The 18,034-nt window shown below is 53.3% G+C and overlaps 5 protein-coding genes across 5 annotated transcripts; 2 read left to right on the top strand and 3 right to left on the bottom strand.

Moving 5' to 3' along the window:
• The first annotated feature begins 294 nt into the window (after positions 1-294).
• Positions 295-774, top strand: GGS23DRAFT_542989 (uncharacterized protein). The gene is made up of 2 exons (XM_051514824.1): positions 295-560; positions 619-774. The coding sequence occupies exons 1-2, from the start codon at positions 386-388 to the stop codon at positions 660-662; spliced, it is 219 nt and encodes a 72-aa protein (XP_051376598.1). The 5' UTR covers positions 295-385; the 3' UTR covers positions 663-774.
• A 306-nt stretch (positions 775-1,080) lies between these two features.
• On the bottom strand, positions 1,081-2,152 carry GGS23DRAFT_82 (uncharacterized protein). The gene has a single exon (XM_051521306.1). It carries the CDS (start codon positions 1,923-1,925, stop codon positions 1,551-1,553), a length of 375 nt encoding a protein of 124 aa, XP_051376597.1. The 5' UTR covers positions 1,926-2,152; the 3' UTR covers positions 1,081-1,550.
• A 1,856-nt stretch (positions 2,153-4,008) lies between these two features.
• On the top strand, positions 4,009-5,821 carry GGS23DRAFT_542984 (MFS general substrate transporter). The gene has a single exon (XM_051514823.1). It carries the CDS (start codon positions 4,255-4,257, stop codon positions 5,647-5,649), a length of 1,395 nt encoding a protein of 464 aa, XP_051376596.1. The 5' UTR covers positions 4,009-4,254; the 3' UTR covers positions 5,650-5,821.
• Positions 5,822-6,102: 281 nt separating this feature from the next.
• Positions 6,103-6,438, bottom strand: GGS23DRAFT_591695 (uncharacterized protein; the record flags this gene model as incomplete). The annotated part of the gene is made up of 1 exon (XM_051517769.1): positions 6,103-6,438. One exon carries the CDS (start codon positions 6,436-6,438, stop codon positions 6,103-6,105), a length of 336 nt encoding a protein of 111 aa, XP_051376595.1.
• A 2,619-nt stretch (positions 6,439-9,057) lies between these two features.
• Positions 9,058-15,391, bottom strand: GGS23DRAFT_601896 (uncharacterized protein; the record flags this gene model as incomplete). Its single annotated transcript, XM_051519244.1, has 5 exons — positions 9,058-10,040; positions 10,089-11,978; positions 12,465-12,519; positions 13,074-13,775; positions 13,826-15,391. The coding sequence occupies 5 exons, from the start codon at positions 15,389-15,391 to the stop codon at positions 9,058-9,060; spliced, it is 5,196 nt and encodes a 1,731-aa protein (XP_051376594.1).
• Positions 15,392-18,034: the final 2,643 nt, after the last annotated feature.

The raw sequence follows: 18,034 nt of genomic DNA, 5'->3' as shown, positions 1-18,034 counted from the left end.
GGACGAGACATACACGCATGTATACGCCATGCTCACGTGTGACGGGCAGCATATCGTGCGTCCCCCAGCTCAATCCCGTCCGATCTGCTTAGCCCGTCCTGCTCATCTCGTCGGGGCCGAAGAACACAGACCTGCGAGGGATGGGGTGGCGAGAGGTCAATGCTTTTGGTTTCATGCCTCCGCCCTCTGCTCTCCCTTCAGGGCACTTGTAGTCCTTAGACAAGGGACGGCGCAATAAATAAATAATACGCACACCGCCAGGTAGACGTTGCAGTAGATATCCAGAGTCGGTGTGTGGGTGAAGTCAAGAACTTATATGTCTCGGCACGCCACCATGCGCGACGCTGGAATAAGGTTGTTATTATGTGTTGTCCGATAGTCCTTTATGGCGTGGTATGCTGTTGCTGCGTGCCAGGCCTTGTTGTTTCGCGGGTTCCTTTGTTTGCTCATCTGGGAGCGGTCGACTCTGTGCCCCTCTCACCCCTATATCGTCAATCTCGTTAAGTCAGTCAGTCCTTTCCACCCGGTAGTAATTAGGTTGCTATATGGTGATGCTTTATGTTCGTCTTACCCGTACCTCCAGCACCTTTGTTTTACATACCTACAATTATTGCATAGGTGAATTAAGCCAGGATTTTAGCAGTATAGGATACGTGGGTTGATTGGCGTGAACGGATATGAACCCTTTGTTGGTCTGACTACGGGGCGACTGGTAACATGGTGGTCCGAATCCCTCTGCCGGATTCGGCGCGTATTCTGGCGTTCTAAGTCAATGGAACGACGTTGGGGGGGGGGGGGGGGGGGAGTTGGGCTAGATAACACGAGATCAGGTAGACGGGTAGGACGTCGACCCAGCGAGAGATGAGGGGGTAGATCGCTAGGTAGGGGGAAAGGGGGAACGGGACGGCGCTGCAAGTAAGTGTAATCGGAAGTCTCGTGAGTAACAGCTACTACTCGTACATTCTCGACGTTCTGATGGCTCGCGGGTCAGTGCGGACATACGCTGGCACTCGCTTTGGCGTTCACGCGGGTAGGTATGCATCTGAGGACCCAGAGCAAGAACTGAGCAGAAAGAATTGCCTGGTCGGTTAAGTCCCATTGCGCGTAATATAGGCTGTGATGGACGGGAACCTATGTACATCTATTGAGGAATAGGAGAAAAGCCAGACGGGAGTTAGTAGTATGGTGTTTTAATCATCTTCCTCTACATATATAAACTATATTTTGTTCCGACGACGCACACGTATCCATCAACGCGAGTGGTTCGTGTCGGATGGCAGGTGAGCTTCATGCGACGCTCGTAGTGTACTGCTAAACCCGTCCTAAATTACTTATAGTAGCTCTACCTCCGTGCCCTTCTCCTCCTCCCCTCCGCCACAGTCGCGCGCACGTGCTATCGAGTTTTCATTATAGGGGCATCCTTCCATTCACAGCGTGACTACCGGCCTCCTAGCCGAGCGGCCACCTTTGGGGGCGTCAACGGCGTCCTGTATCTTCCCGCGCCCTTGCCACTGATAAGAGGCTCGGGCGCCGACGAGAAGGTGTTCGCCTTAAACACCGCCGGCAGGAATGTGCTGTAGAGAGCCCCACTGACTGAGTTGTCCTTCGGTGTAGTGCCGACAGAGGGACACCTCCAGTAGGTTGGCCCAGACGCGTTCGGTCGAGATGATCGCGCTGTTGCCACCCAGCTTGACTGATTGATACCTGCTGCAGGGTGCCCGAAGGACGCTACCGACACAGTCGAGGAAGCTGGCGACCATCTTGCCCTTCAAGGTGCTGACCAGCTCGTCCTGGACAGTGTTACCGTGGTAGTCGAAGACCTGGCTAGCGCCGAACTTCTTTACACGGCCGAATTTCTTAAGCCAAGAAGTGCCGATAACCTCATACCCAGAGTTGGTGGCAAGCAGGATAGCATTGCCGCCCATGCTGGAGGGGCCGGCGGCCCGAGACGATGAAGGGTTTACCCGCGGTTTTCTACGAAGGGACCGTAGGTGCCGCCAACTTCAAACGAGTCTCTTCGTGGCGGAAGTTGACAGCCTCGACGGTAGTGTCCCGTCCAGGGAAGGCGGGGCAGTTTAGGGGCCACCACCAGCCGGTAGCTTCAAGAGAGCCGTCTCCTAGGGTTAATAGCGACGACGTAGGTCTTGACCAGAATCTCGTCAGCCTCAGGCACCTAGACAAGAGCAGACTCGACCACGAACAGGCGGCTCCTTGCCGCCTTAGTCTAAGCGCCTTTACTTAGAGTAGGGGCCGTGGTGCGACCTCTGGCAGGAAAGCTCTGAGATTATAGCGTGGGACGGGGAAGAATATTCGGCAAGTGATAAGATGAGGCAAACTACCTAGTTTTTGCCGGCGGTGGTGTTAGTAGCGGCTAAGGGTGTTAAGAGAAGAACTGACCTGAATCAACGACGGGTCTTGAAAAGATTTGGGAGGCGGACATGCTCGAAAACCGAGCTGCCGAAGTCGTGGATAGTGTCACGTCCAACTGGGTGTGATCTGGCGCGCTTCGCTTGGGTCGGCCGGCGTCTTTCTGACGGGACAGATGACTGCAGACGTCTACCGCAAGTATGCACGAGCACATGTACGAGAAGTCTGCCAAAAGAACGAGACACACATCGGCGGGACAGCTATTCTCCCTCTCAACCCCGGCTAAGCCGGCGGCGTTGCCATCACGGCGAAAGGATCTCGCTACCTAGCATCGCGACGACTCGCGGCGGGAGCCCGCGGCGAGAGCTCGGGGAATTCTCGCACCAGGGCCGGCGCAGGTAGGTATGCCCTGCTCGATCTAGGCGTCCGGGTCGTGGGGGCAGGAGCTAGAAAGGCTAATAGACAAGAGTAGGGTGTCATCGAGATGCAGGGCAGGGAATGTCAGGTTGAGAGCAGAAAAAGCCGAGCACGGGTGCGTGGGAGATGCCGATTGGCGATGCGAGGTTATATCCGAGCTTTCGGGGATAGGTGCTAGGCTTACACTCGGACCTCGGAAATCCACCGCTACCTTGGTAGCGCAAGGTACCGAACGTATCTGTGCAGTACACCACCGTAAAGCGAGGCCGATTACCTAAGTGGGCTAAACTATATGAGGTAAAGATCATGGGCTAGGCCTCACTGGGCTTAGAAAAAGAGGTAAGCTTTTGCGGGTCCGCTGTCAGACCCACTTGGCGCGAACATCGTGTCTGTATTTAGTCTAGTCTAGCCTTAGCTGTGCCGACACTACTGGCACTGTATGATGTAGTACGCCGATCTTCTCCGTCGGAACTTTCTTACCGACCTCGGCCAGCCAATCAACCGCCCCCGCTCGCTGTTACCCGCGGTTTCCGAGCCATCGGAGCGGAGTTCCCCATCGTCACTTCTCCAGCTTAGTACATGATACCGCACCACACTACATGTACATGCATGTACATAGGTGGAGCTAATATTCCGAGTGCCGATCTCAGAAGACCCCGGCGGCTTGTTCCTTCGAGGGTGCAAACGATCTCTTCCCACTAACCTGGGCCACCCCGTCACCGCGTAGGTAGATGTTATTCAACCCATCGGATGCCTCATGAGACGAAGAATCTTCCCAGCCTGAGATGGAGCGTGAGTAGATCGAGAACCTAGTCATATCTACCGCATATGCCATCAAGTCACGCACGGGTTTAAAATAGGGGATGGATGGGCTAGACGCCCAGGGAATTGCGTGTCTCTATCCAACTCACATTGATCTACATCCCTTTTTGTTCCCCGTCAGCCGTCCCCAACAATTTGTCTGGCGCGCCGGGCGTGTAAGCGGGCATCCCGTGTCCCTGTCCTGCCTTCGACGTAGGTAACTAGATACTGTTCACTCATACCCACGCACACCTTAGGGAGGGAGGGGAAGAGGGAGGGTTGGCCCTACTTCCACGGAGCCGTCGTAGAGAATTGAGCAGATCGTCGGCTCTCCCCCCTATCAGTGGTCGGGACATCATGTTGGTTCCCATGATGAGACAAGGTGAAAAAAGAAATACAATCGGTTAAGTATTAGACGCATTGGTCCGATTCAGGTTCTATTTCCGAAATCCGAGCGTTGCGTGGGAGACGCGATCACCCATACTAAGGGTATTTCACGTTCATTTTCTTTCTTCTATGCGCCTACTAACTGTCCTCTCGTCCGCCAACGAACACTCCGTCCCCTCCGTATTAGTGTCTCCCGTGCTACTTGCTACTGCGATCGCAATCATCGCCACAACCACAACCAAGCACTTGTAATATTGTCGCTACCGCGAGCCCATCGCTGCCATGTCGCACGAGGCAGAGAAGCACCCTCTTCCGGGGAGCGACTCGGAAGACATAACCGTATCCAACGGGAGCAGCATTGCCCTCGCAGGCGACAAGGTCGAGACCAGGGCCGACAGGAACACGGCTTCCCCAACGGAACTCGAGAATGTCGCTGCGCCGATTCCCGCTCCGCAGGGGGGCCCCGGCCCGCCACCCGACGGCGGCTTGGTCGCTTGGCTTCACGTGGTCGGCGGCTTCATGCTGTTCTTCAACACGTGGGGCATCCTCAACGCCTTCGGGGTCTTCCAGACCTACTACGAGCGGCCGGGAACGATGTTCGACCGGTCGTCATCGGATATTTCGTGGATCGGCTCCATCCAGTCCTTCATGGTGTTGCTGGGTGGCGTCTTCGCCGGCCCCATCTACGACCGGGGCTACCTGCGGGAACTGCTCATCATCGGCAGCTTTGGCATCGTCTTCGGCCACATGATGCTGAGCCTCTGCTCTCAATATTGGCAGGTCATCCTTGCGCAGGGCCTCTGCGTCGGCCTCGGCGCCGGTATGCTCTTTGTGCCGTGCGTGTCCCTCATCCCGACCTATTTCACCACCAAGCTCGGTCTCGCCGTTGGTCTCGCATCCTCGGGATCCTCGGTCGGCGGTGTCATCTACCCCATCGTCCTATCTCGGCTCCTAAATACAATCGGATACGCCTGGTCGGTCCGCGTCATGGGGTTCATTGCCCTCGGAACTCTGCTCATCCCGATCGCCGTCATGAGGATACGAGTGAGGGCGCCGAAGCCCCGATCCATGATCGACTGGTCTGCCTTCTCCGATTTCCCCTACATGGTCTTCACCGCCACTACCTTCATCGGGTTCATGGGTCTCGGCATTCTCATCTTCTATATCTCGTATTATCCGGAGGAGCAAGGGCTCACTGACGAGACTCTCTCCTTTTACATGGTTCCCATCTTCAACGCCGCATCTTGCTTCGGCCGAGTCCTGCCCAACGCTTTATCCGACAAAGTCGGCCCGTTCAATGTCATAGGTCCGTGCACGCTCATCACTGGCGTGTTGATGATCTGCATGATGGCGGCCCACAGCAGAGGGGCAGTCATCGCCGTCACGGCCCTCGCGGGGTTCTTCAGTGGAGTGTTCATCGCTATGCCCCCGGTCTGTTTCTTTCCTCTCACCAAGGATAAGTCGAAGCTAGGGACCAGGATAGGCATGGGCTTCGGCATAATCGCCGTAGGCCTGCTGATCGGTAGCCCAATAGGCGGTGCCATCCTCGGCGGGACAAAGCCGTTGCGATGGGCAGGCCTATGGGGATTCGGCGGAGGGGCAGCCACCCTCGCCGGCCTTCTGTACACCGCCCTAAGAATCTACCGGTCCGGTATCGCGCTCAATATAAAGGCCTGAGTTGAGATAGCCCAACTAGGCTGAAGTTCCTAAGTCTGCCATAGGTAATTAATAGACAATTTACCTAGCATGTTATTAATACGAAATTAGCTGCGGCACAGATGTTTCCTTGGTATGGGTATACTCTCCAACGCCCAACTCTTAAGAGAGGCCGGTTCCGATCATATCAGGATCAGCAATATAAGGGTACCTAGATGAAAGCTGGCGTAAATACTTGTTTTGCGATAGACGCTTATAGGTAATCAATTTAAATACAACTGCTCCCCACCAATCGGTCTCAGACACCTAATGTACCTATTGTTCTCGGAAACGTCCGGCTCTCGTGTTCGAAGGGCGAGGAGTAGCCCGCCATAACTACGTGCCCAAAGTAATAACTGATCGCTTGCAAGCCCGTACCTTCTCCCTATCCAAGAGCTCTAAACCCGTCCTCTTTGCCTCATCTCCATTCTATCCTCACAGGGGCTTTCTGACAGCGCATAAATACGGAGTGACGGTAGCGCGCTCGAGGTCCCAAACGCCAAGACGGGCGTAGACGTCGCCAGCGAGAACGGTGCGCACCTCGGCCTCGGAGGTAGCGCGAATCAGTAGCGCACTGCCGTTGATGGGGAGTCCCTGCTCGCCGTCAGCTGGGTGCGCCGCCAGCGTCGGCCCCGACATCACTATCGTCCCGGCCTCGATCAGTCCCTTTAGCCGCTCCATGTGCGCCGGCACGTTTCCGACACGCGTCGCCAGCACTCCTGGCCTGTCCGGGATCTGAACCAGAAAGTCGCGGAGCTTTTGCTGAGACATTGTTCGTATGCGAACGTACGGGCCGGCCCTTTTGGTTTCGAGGTTCACAATAAAGCCGACGAGAGCCGCACGACAAAACGGTGTGCCAGATAGGTTAGAAGGCAAGGGAGCGGCGCTACAGCCTGGGTTCGATGCTATACGAAAGGTGAGCGAGTGGTATGTATGTTGGACTGCCTGTCGAGACCTATAGTCGCCGTATGACCCTTCAACGGCTAAGTATGCCTAGTCTAGAGAGACTTGGAGGGGGCTCGTCCAGCAGGAAGACGAACAAGGTCTTAGGTAGTGGTGGTAGATAGAAAATAGATCTAGGAAACGAATGTTGATGATGAAAGATGGAAACGTCGTGGCTTTTACATAGTCCCCCGACTTAGTCCATCGGAGTCTCGGAGGCTTATCCTGCGGTCCCCTGCTCGGAGATACCTGTGTGGAGAATCAATTGGACGAGCGACCGCTCGCGTCAGCCTTTAGACCTGCTGGCCCGTTGCAATCCCTTATCGTTAACGTTCCTACTCCGCGCCACGGGCGCAGGGAGGAAGGCTGGGTCTCTCCGAGGCAGTTTGCAGGATCGCGCCGCGTCAACTTAACCGATTCAGCCGCCCGAGGGTTGGGGGGAGGATAAACAGGATAGGCGAGTCTTTCCTCAGAAAACGGAGTGAAGAGCTCTAGGGTGTGGTCATATCCTTTCTTCGTACAGTCCAGGGATGAGGAATATCCGGAAAACCTGTGGTGTGCGCGGTCTCGGCCTCTCGGTACGGAGTTTCTCCCCTTTCGGCTGACCCGGACCCTAGACGAGTCTGACCCTAGCGTTGCATGAGCCGGCTTGGTTGAGCCGGGAGGGACGTGGGGAAAGAGGGCAGCACGGGATAACGATTCCCTTCTCAGCCAACAGTTACAGCGACATTGGGTCGACTGAAGAGGGCATCTTATTACCTACCTACCTATACCTAGGTATGTCTTAGAGGTATGTCTACAGTTTCTCCTAGTGACATCGAACCGCCGTACCAGCCCGCAGACTGTCTCGCTGCCGAATGCATTCCTTATACTCGTATGAGTGGGTGTTTAGATCAAGCAGATATTACTGGGTTCATAAGGGCACATGGTCTCTTTTCGCGATCGCTTTTCCCGTGTAGTGATTACCTGCCTGCCTACAGGAAAGGCGCCCGCCCCAAGGAAAAGCAGTAGCAGCAAACCCATAACACTAACCGACGGTCGATGGCATAGGAAATTAATTCGTTCAAGCTCGAAGATAGGAGACAAAATAGGTAGCCTCGAGAAACCCTCCGATGACAGGGCCCGATGCCATTCCGATGGTGGACATCAGCGCCCTCAAGGACGCCGCGTCGACGGAGTCTAAGCTCAGCGCCTGAGGCCGTGCGCCGCGCCTGCTCCAAGTACGAGTTTTTCTACCCTACCGGCTGCGGCGTGAGGTAGGAGAAGCGACAGGGAACCATGGACCCCGCCAGAGTATTCTCCGAGATTCCCCAGGGGGACCGCATACAAGTCTAGATCGCCAAAAGTCTCGGTAAGTCATTCCGCGGCTACGAGCCACCGGGAATCCAGACCCACCCGAAGGGGCCTCTCGCTAGATACCTAGTTATCAAGGAGGTGAGCTCGCGATGAAAGCCACTACTTATCTCTCCGTCCCTAGTCAAAAAAGGGGGGGGAGGAGGGGCGGGGGCGGGGGACAGACAGAGCACCGTAAAGTCTCGTCGAAAAGAGCAAAACCACCTGGTTGGCCCACCATATCATCAGCAACTAATTTGAAAATCCTTAGAGGAGGAATGAACTTAGAGTTAAAGAGAGATCAAGTTAAAGCTCGTCATCTCCGTGTTGCTTTATTTGCAGGCCGTAGGCGTTTCGCTAAGCTGCAATAAGACCCGACATGGGCGAGATACGATTGTTGAGGTAACACTGCGAGGCTACCACTATGGCCCATCTCGAGTATAAGTAGTTATTTGGCACCCTAGGGTTGAAGAGAATTTCACATAATCGGTTGAGTTGGACCCGATAGCGTTCCAAGTGCGCGGATTCGAACCATACCGCCCCTAAGTGGCAGGAATAACAGCGGACAAGTCCATACGAGTTCAATTGATACGCAGAAGGCAGAACTAGCCCTAAACACGATTTGCGTAGGGGAACGCTCTCGAGTGCGTAGATGACGCGGGATATTGCCGGCTATTATATACTTAACCAATTTCAAAGCCAACCCCCCTCATATATTGCCCGATATATACATGTCCCTCTTACCTTAGTAATACCTACCATGTTCTATTAGTCTGTGTATCTAGGTACGTCCCAAACGAGCAGTTCGACAGCGCACGATACGGCATATATATAGTTCCCCTTGCCATATACGGCTTGTTTTCTAAGAAAGCGGAACTAGTCAGTTGCCCTGTCTATACGGATACCCCACGCCGCCTACTCCTGTGTTATGTACATACATGCATCGCCAGCTATCGCCGACTACTTACCACACCCACCCGTACCGCCTTGTTCATACAATCCTTACTCCCTATACCTATATGCATACTCGCACTTTCTTTAGCTTTCTTTTCCACAGTGCCTCCTCATCTTCTTCTCCCCTCCTTCCTTACCGTCCTCGACTGGTTTGATCCATCGTCACCTCCCACCCTCCTCCAGGAGCCAAGCCTTTACGATACCCACCGCCTCCTTCACGACCTCGTCCCCGCGGCGCCACGTGTACAGCACCACGCCTTGATGGTCGAGAGCCTCCTGCGCCCGCTGCAGTCGCCTGAGCCACAGATCCGCTTTCTTGTTCGGCGCGCCCATGCCTGCCACTGGGCTCGCCGCCCCGCTCCCGAGACTCCCACCGTTGACGCTGCTGCTGCTGCTACGTCCGTCGTATGCCGAGAAGTCAGGCGCCACCGCCGGAGGCAGCTGTAGGCTGTCCAACGAGTCTAGGTCGGAGTTGCCGGCTAACCGACGGTTGCCGATTGTAGGGCGAGGGCTCGTCCTTGGGCCGATGTGGGTGACTAGGCCAATGGTGCTGGTCGTCGCTGTCGCGGTAATGGTTTCGGAGGAGGACAGCGGGCCCCGCCGCCGAGGCGGCGGTGGGGGTGGCATGATGCCTCTTGGCAAAGGCGCGGAACCCGGAGTAACGGGTAGAGTTATGCCACCTCTCTGGTTGTTCTCAAGCCGAACCTTCTCGTTTCCAATGATTTGATCGGACAAGTTTTGCATTTGTGTTAAGGGGTGTGGTGAGACGGCCTTGCCCGGAGCGGATTGAGAATTCGCATGGCTGGTCTTACGTGGTTGAGGAGGGGCCAGGGTTTTCTTGTTGATCTCGCCCGTATTACTAGGTCCGTCCGTGGTGCGCATTGCGAGGGCTGGAGTTCCCTGTAGGGAACTCGGCTTTGCCGGCTTGGGGGGGGGCCTCCGTGCGAGAAGATCTGTCGCCCGTGTACTTGATCTCGCAGAGTCTGGCATCTCGGGGTTCTCCGCGCGTGAGGTCCGAGTCCGGCGAGGTGGTTCTGGTTTCTCGGAGAGGTCGATCAAATCGCCCGAGACAGTCCCGCTGACCCTCGGCGTGGTCGCTGCTCGAGAAGGCAACGGAGGTTTGGTGAACAGCTCATTTGCGGATTCTTGGTCCGGAGGAGTGCCCGAGCCACCTGGAGAATTGCGGTTCTCACGCACACTGAACCCGGAGTCAAAGTAGCCTGTTTTTTCGGGCGTGGAAACATCACGGATGAAGATAGCGAGAATCCTGCCCGGATATGCAACCGCTAGCTCCGTGTACACCTCCAGGTCTGCTTCGCCGCTGTCACCAACGAGGAGAAACTTTCTCTCCGGGAAATCCTTCATGATCTTTACCAGCGTACCCCTTTTCCGCTCGGCCACGGGCTCGAATATTCCCTGAAGCATGCCAGTGTACCTCTTGAGGTGTAACGAGTCTAGGGGTAGGCCGGCTACCTTTAAGAACGTGGCCAGGACAGGATAGAGCTGCCACGGGCTGTTGGAGCAGTAGTGTATTCGTACACCTAGGTCTTGGAGGGCGTTATACCAGCGGCTAACACCGTCGACGGTTTGGCTGTTTAGGTCGCGGGTGAACGTATTCCGGAACATCTCCTTGGAGCCGAGGAAGATGTTGGAGCGTTTTACCGTATCGTCGATGTCGCTGATTAAGCTGACCCCTCTGGGTTCTATGATCTCTACGGATTCCGTGGCGGAGAGATCCTCGCTCGCCAATACACGGACGTGTGTTGGTACGAATTCGAGGGCTGCCCTGACCGTGAAATGTCCCGACTCGTCAGTGAACACGGTGCGTGATTGCGACTGCGAATCATTGTAGAAGAATAACGTGATCGGCACCTGGACCAACGGAGTCGTCAAGAAGGGCGAGACGCGAGCCATCAGATTCGCGTTTGCTATCGCGAGCTCTGCATTGGTGAGGTCGGCGCCTCCGGGGGTGTTTGTGCGGGCCCCAAGCACAGGAGATGCCGGCGAGGGGGGCGTTTGGCTACCATTTTGCTTTCTTCCATTGTGGTACCGTAGATTGCCTTCGCCCTCGGAATCTTCATCCCTCGGGCGTTCACTGTAGCCTCCCACTTGGGCAACCTCCTCCTCCGCCTGTCCTCTACGCTCGATCTCCCTAGCCTCCCTCGCGATTCTATTACGCTCGATATCCTCCTCGCGCTGGCGATACGTACTAGGGAGGGGAGGCTCCGTATTGGTCGACGCGCCAGCCTGCTGCAGCCTTGGGGCTGGTATGCCGGCTAATTGCCTTGCCAGACCGACTAATATCCTATTTCCACGCGTCATTGGCTCTCTATGCGGGTTGTATATCCAACCTCGGACGTCGACATCGACGACAGCGTCCTCGTTCTCGTGCTGGGGCAAGTCTCCCCTCCAGTATTCTCGTTCGTTTGTGTCTACGGGCGAAGAGTAGGGTGACCCTCCGGGGCTATCCATCTTCCTTGACCGCTGGCTCACATGCCTCTTCGCATACGAGGGAAACAAAACCATCTGCTCGTTGCCATTAGTTACGACGGCAACGTGGGGGAATGATTCCGGAATAGTGGTCTTCGGAGATCCCGGCGTGCCGATGTCCTGTATCTTGGTCTGGTAATACGACTCCTTGATCTCGTTCACCGCCGACGCGCCAGCCCTATACACACTTCCGGCCATGGCAGCAAGTATCCTTCTACGCGCTCCCCTTTCCCGGCCACCTTCTGCGCCGAGATCTCCCCTCTCGGTTCCATATCCCGGCACAGACGTCATTTTGCCGGTAAGGGTCCCTGCGACATTCTTCGCATCCTTATTGGAGCCGGTGAGACCGAGAAGCAGCCGCCGCACGTAGTCGACCAGACGCGGCTGGCCGCGGCGACGGCGCTGACGGTCAAGGATGAAACGGTAGATGCGGCTCTGAATATGATGCTTGTAGTAGGGGAAAGTATCGAGGTGAAAGCTTATAAGGCGTTCTCGGTAACGTTCACGCAGGCTACGCGGGAATATGTACTGGAGGAGGCTCTGCCTACGGTGGGGATGCGGGCGTGGGAGCACGAATCGACGAGGGGGGGCCACTTCAGAGGAGGGTTGCGAGGAAGGAGAACGGGAGGATCAGAAGGCGAGGTGAAGCGCGTATGATGAAGTGATTTATATATTTGTCCTTCCGGTCCCTCTCGCCCTCTCGGTGCGGTGGGCGCTAGTTACGCCGTTTTATGCCGTGCACGCCGTCCATATGAAGATAGGCACCGCCGCAGCGCAGGTGCTCGTTCGCTAGTCTTCGCCGCTAGTGATGCTCGCCGGTGATGCTCGCTGGTGACACTCGCTGGAGATGATTCGCAGCGTGACTCAAAAACTCGGCGGCGGGTAGTCGATGGGTCAGTTTGGCCCGGAATGTCGATCGAGGAGCAATGGAGCAATGGCCAGTTAAATCAACACATGGGTACGGCAGAAATGGAGTACTGGCGGGGTTGAAGGTGTATCGAGGCGTGGTGGTGCATCAACCTTCCTGGCTAATCAGATGACGCCGTCGAGAGAAAAGTTGTGCCGAACGCTTCTCACACGGCGAAGTGCCCGTGGCATAGGCAATGGAGCTAATGTGCCCCGAGGTAGCATTCGCTCTTAGTTAATCTCCGGTGCATTTAGAGGTCGGAGGGGTTGCATTGAACCTGGTGACATACCTATAGAGGTACCTACCTGCTTAGGCACGATAGTGTATGTGGGTGAGACATGTACTTTAGGCGGCGCATCAGAGGGTACTTGCGCTGTGACCTCGCAACACAGCTGCCGGTGTGAATGTCCCAAGAGGTAGGTGGGTATGGGCACATTGCGCAAGTAAGGGGTTGCGAAGCTATATCGACTCGCTACTCATCTAGATAGGTAGTCGTTTGATAAAAATATCTTCCCTTTTCTCATGGGAAACTAGTATGGTTATGTTTAATCATAGCATCTGACGTTACTCGTGGTTATGGAATATTCAGTTCGTCCCGCATCAATCCATTAGTAGTACATAGGGTTAGGCCGTCTAAATACACATCAGAACCACACGCATACGCACTCGCTAGAGGGGGCTGCAACGCCTTATTGCCCATCGTCACTGGTCTTATTATCATCTCCTATGGTAATTTCACCCTCGCAACATATTAATCGAGGCTGGGTTACCGTTTCTTCACCTTTCCATCTTTCCGGGCCTTCTTCTTCCCGTTGCCCTTGAAGTTGAGGACCGCCCCCCTGCCCCCCCTCTCAGCAGAACCCTTCTTCCACATACCCTCAGTCCTAGCAGACCTCGCATCAAGCTTCTTCTTGTCCTTGTTGCTCAGCTTGCCGTCCCCTTTCTTCTTGAGCGACTCTTTGAACCCGTTCAGTTCAGCCCTACCCGCATCTTTAGCCTTCTTCTTCTCGTGCTGTGTCTCGAACCACGTCCGCTTGGGCCTCGACTTGATCTCCTCCTCGTGCATTACCATGTTTTCTCCCTTCTTGATCTGCATCTCGGCTTGCGCTAACTGCTTCTCCTCCTTCTCTTCCTTGGCAATAGCCTCGATCTCATCTGACATTGCCTCCACCTTAGCTTGCCACTTGTCAGCCTCTCCAGGGTCAATGATGAGGCTGCTGATCTTGGCGCCTTGTGCCTTTCCCGCCTTCACTACCGCCTTCACCACTTTGCGATCCGGCTCCGCAGCAAGCGTTATAGCAACACCGGAACGACCCGCCCGCGCGGTACGTCCCACACGATGTACATACACTTCGAGAGTTTGGGGCCCCTCGTAGTTAATGACTGTCTCCACTCCCTTGATATCGAGTCCTCGGGAAGCCAGATCGGTTGCCAGTAAAAAGGAGACTTTGCCACGACGGAATGCTTCCACACTTGATATACGCTATAGTCGGTCAGAATCCCGTGTAAGTAACAGGATCACAGATAACGTACCTGTGTTTGGTTCATGCTACCGTGGAGCTCGGCACAAGATAAATTCAATAGAGCGAATATAATCCGAGCACGATGAGCCTCCTTCTTTTGTCTGAAGAATATGATAACTCGCTCGGTATGCATCGTCTTGCATATTTGTATAAGGTAGCCCATTCTCTTCTCCTCTCGGCCTGGCCGTAACCTAACAAACATTTGCTCCAGTTTATCAACCGTTTTCTTTTGAGAATCTACCATGACTCGCACAGGCTTATTCAGGCCGGCGCGAATAAGTCGGTCGACGGAAGATGTCATAGTAGCTGAGAATAGCATGGTCTGCCGAGACTTGGGTAAGGCGGAGAGAATCTCATTCAGTTCGTCGGCAAACCCATCTTCCAACATACGGTCAGCCTCGTCGAGAACAAGGATCTCTACCGTATCTGCTGAGAAACTCGGCGAGTTCCGCATATGGTCAATGAACCGGCCCGGCGTCGCAATTATGACATCGGGCCGTAAGCGTAGCTCCGCCTCTTGGACCTTGAGACTCAACCCTCCCACAGCCAAGCAGAATTTAATATCCGTATGGCTCGCAAGCTTGGTTGCGACTGCGTGACACTGAATGGCAAGCTCCCGAGTAGGTGTAAGTATAACAACTCGACTCGTTGGTATTTTATTCGGCCGGTACAGGAGCCGCTCTAAGATAGGTACGACGAAGGCGGCGGTTTTTCCTGATCCTGTGACGGCGCCGCCAACCAGATCCTTGCCCTCTAGCGCAAGCGGTATCGTTCTTGCCTGGATCGGGGTGGGCTCACCGAAACCAACAGAGTTAAGGCCTCGGAGAATTGGCCGCGACAATGACATGTTCTGGAAAGATGTTTTCCCGGTTTGCTTTGCGTGTGACGTCTTGTCTTCGGGCGCAAAGAACGCTTCTCTCCTTGCTGCCTCCTCGGGGTCCTCCCGGTCACCCGTGTCGTCCGATTCTACAGCGTCATCGGGGTGATCGACGGGCGTCGCAACAGAATCATCATCGGACGCGTCGTCGTCTTGCTCTTCTTGGCCCGATTGCTCCTCTGCAATCTCCCCTCCCGACTCTTCTCCCAAAGCTGCACCCATACCAAACCCGTCTGCGGCTAGAACCTCGTCGAACCGGTCGTCGAGGTCGATATCGTCCTCTTCATCGCTGGCTTCATAGGTTGTCTCTTCTGTCCCGCAATTCGTGTCGACGTCTACGCCTTCGCCAGTCCCTCTCCTTCGTCTCACAATCTCATCCACGTCAACAATCCTCCTCGTGGCTAACCCAACAATGCTCTTTTTCGCACCGTCGAAGCACCAGTCTTCCAAGTCCTCCGCATTGAAATCGACAGTGCCATTCTCCGCGAATTCAAAGCTTGAATCCATAGCTCCATCATCCTCTTCTTTCCCCCCCCAGACGCTGTCCTCTTCGACATGGTCAACTAAGGCGGATTGCTTGTTCCTCTTGACCTTTTTTGGGGGGGGGGGAGACTCGGGAAGGAATTCCTCTGGGCTAGAGAGCTCGTCGTTATCCGATAAGGTATAGATGAAGTCGTTTACCTTGCGCTTGAAAGCCATGGTGGACGAGCGGTATTAATAAAATCTTATCAGCATTCCCACCGTGAATAGAAAATTACTTAGCAGCTACTAAATTTAATGCCGGGCGGTGTGGATTATATGTACTACCTAGGTACCTACCAAATGGGGGTAGCTAAGTGGGAGCCCTCCTTATTATGTAATACGTATTATATAAGCAAGCCGTAAGAGTTAAAGGGTGTTGTTTAGTAAGGATGCCCTAGATAGGAGGTTTTTAGGAATCAAGTACGTTTTATACTCTATCTAGCTAGTAATCGAACCTAGGTAGAAAGGAGGCATTTAGATCGCGGATACGCTTAGCCGTTTTTCTCGTTATTTTATTCCATTTTAACCTCTCCGTATGGAGGATCTAGATAGTTCGTTTTACTCGTATAAGAGTACCTCTGGTTCGTTATTATTTATTAAAAGGTAATACTTTAGTTCGTCGTTTTCTATTAAAAAGAGGCATTCCTAGTTCGTTTTCGGGCCTTATTTTAGGGTACGCTAGTCCCTTCGTTACCGATACTATTTACCGGCGTAACATGCCGAAGGAAGGAGAAAGTAGTTTCCCTTTACCTGTACCGCATATCGCTACTATCTATAGCCGAAACCTAGAGCTTCTTAAAGCTTTAACCGATTCTTTCCTCGCTATAGGGTATCCCTACCTAGCGAGGGTAACTAGGTTTTTACTAAATTCCGGAAGTCCCGAACTAGACGACCTTTTATAGGACCTAGAGAACCTAAGGGAGGTTCCCCGTGGAATATCCCCTTAGTTTTAATTAACGTCGGAAATAAAGGTATTAGGACCTTTGAATAAAGCATAGTTAAATCTAATAATAGATCCATTATAGTTAGAATAATCCCCTTTATCGTTATTAGCGTCGTTATCTTCGTTTCCTTTAGAGGAAAACGTATTACTACTTCCTCGCTTATCGAATTCGTCGCCCTCTTCGCTACTTTCCGTAACTTCGTTATTATCCGTAATAACCGACCCTTAGGAGCCTCCCCTACCGATCCCTCCGTAAGCCCTACCCGATTTAACGGTATACGGCCGTTTTAACGGTAGTAAGGCTATATCCAAATAGCTTATACTATTTACGTAAGCCTTTAGATTAGCCGGCTACCTAGTTCTACTAGCTTTTAATATACTTTAAGCTATAGATACTTTATATAAAGGAGAGGTAGTAGCCTTTTTAGATCGTAATTCTCGTATCCGGCGAGCTCTAGACCTCGCGGGGCAAGGAATAACTACCTAGAACGATTTACTTATGGTTTAATAGCTTTTAAGGAAGAGATTTCCGTTTAAAACGGCTAATTAATCGAACCTACGAAACGAAATCGTCGATATTTCCTAAGGCTTAAAAGAATCCCTCGCGTTTTATTACGTTAAGGCTTAGGATTTATTAAGGCGTACGGGTTCGAGAGATTTCCCCTAAGTCTTACGCTTAGACGGAACCGATAACCTAACTATCCTTAAAACCTATATACTTAAGTCGGTAATTATACGCTTCGTAAATAGCTTAAGAAACTTCGACCTAAAAAGGGAGGCTTTTAAAAAGGTTACTTACGTATCTAGAGCCCTTTAGGAGGCTTATAGTATAATATAGGGCTATTAGAAGGTCGTAAACCTTAAGAAAGAATAACTTAAAGAGTAATAACTAAAAGAACGAGAAACGTTAATAAAACGCTTCATTATAAAGAAGATAAGCTTATTAGTTAAATAAGCTATCGCTAACGAATATCCTAACTAGGTATTAGCCTTTAAGGTCGCCGCTACGACGTTATCCTAACCTTCTTTAGTAGCTCCGTGTTACGGTTTTAAGAGCTGTTCGCTAGGTAAAAGCCGTATGTTAATGAACTAAAGCTAGACGAGGAGAAAAAGGAAGAAAGTATGCCCTATGGGCCGTACTTACGATAGCTGGCCTTATCCGCCGTAGGTACTAATTACGTACTAAGCCCTAGTATTAGCTAGGGCTTTACTATAGGTATAGCTTATTATATAAGGTCCCTTCCCGGAAAAAAAAAAGTACGCCCTACCGCCCTTTTCTTCGGCGTTTAACCCTGATAACCTAACCTGTTTTTCTCCGCGTGCCTTAGGATACGTACCGCATCCTTAGGTGCTACTTCCGTCCCCCGGGGTGCGCTACTCGCTCCCCGGGTTGCTACCTCCGCCTCCCGGGGTACGTTACTCGCTTCCCGGGTTGCTACTTCCGCCTTCCGGGGTACGTTATTCGCTCCCTAGGTTACTAACTCCGCCGCTTAAAGTACTAATATATTCCTAGGCCTTCTTCCGTTCGTACGTTTCCCGGGGTATTAATGCCCCCCGGGTATAGCCTCCTTCCTTTCCTCCCCGGCGGTTATACTATACCCCGGGGTCTTTTCTTCCGCCGTTTCCTTCCCGGGGCCTTTCGTTTCCCGGGGTACTATACCGGGCGCTTTTAGCCCCCCGGCGCTCTTTCCCCGGGTCCTACTTTTCCCCGGGATCTCCTCCTCTTCCGTTTTCGTTTCCCGGGTTACGTTATCCGCTTCCCGGGCTATTATCTTCGTTCCCCGGGGTATTATTATTCCCCGGGGCTAGTTCCGATCCTTTTATTAAACCGTAAAGCTTTAAAGCCCCGCGTACGAAGTCGTTATCGGCGCTTATTA

This window comes from Durotheca rogersii (genome assembly GCF_024521655.1).
Source record: "Durotheca rogersii strain YMJ 92031201 chromosome Unknown GGS23scaffold_1, whole genome shotgun sequence".
NCBI lineage: Eukaryota > Fungi > Ascomycota > Sordariomycetes > Xylariales > Xylariaceae > Durotheca > Durotheca rogersii.
Note: the sequence above shows the minus strand (reverse complement) of the source record. Positions and strands in the feature narration are given on the sequence as shown.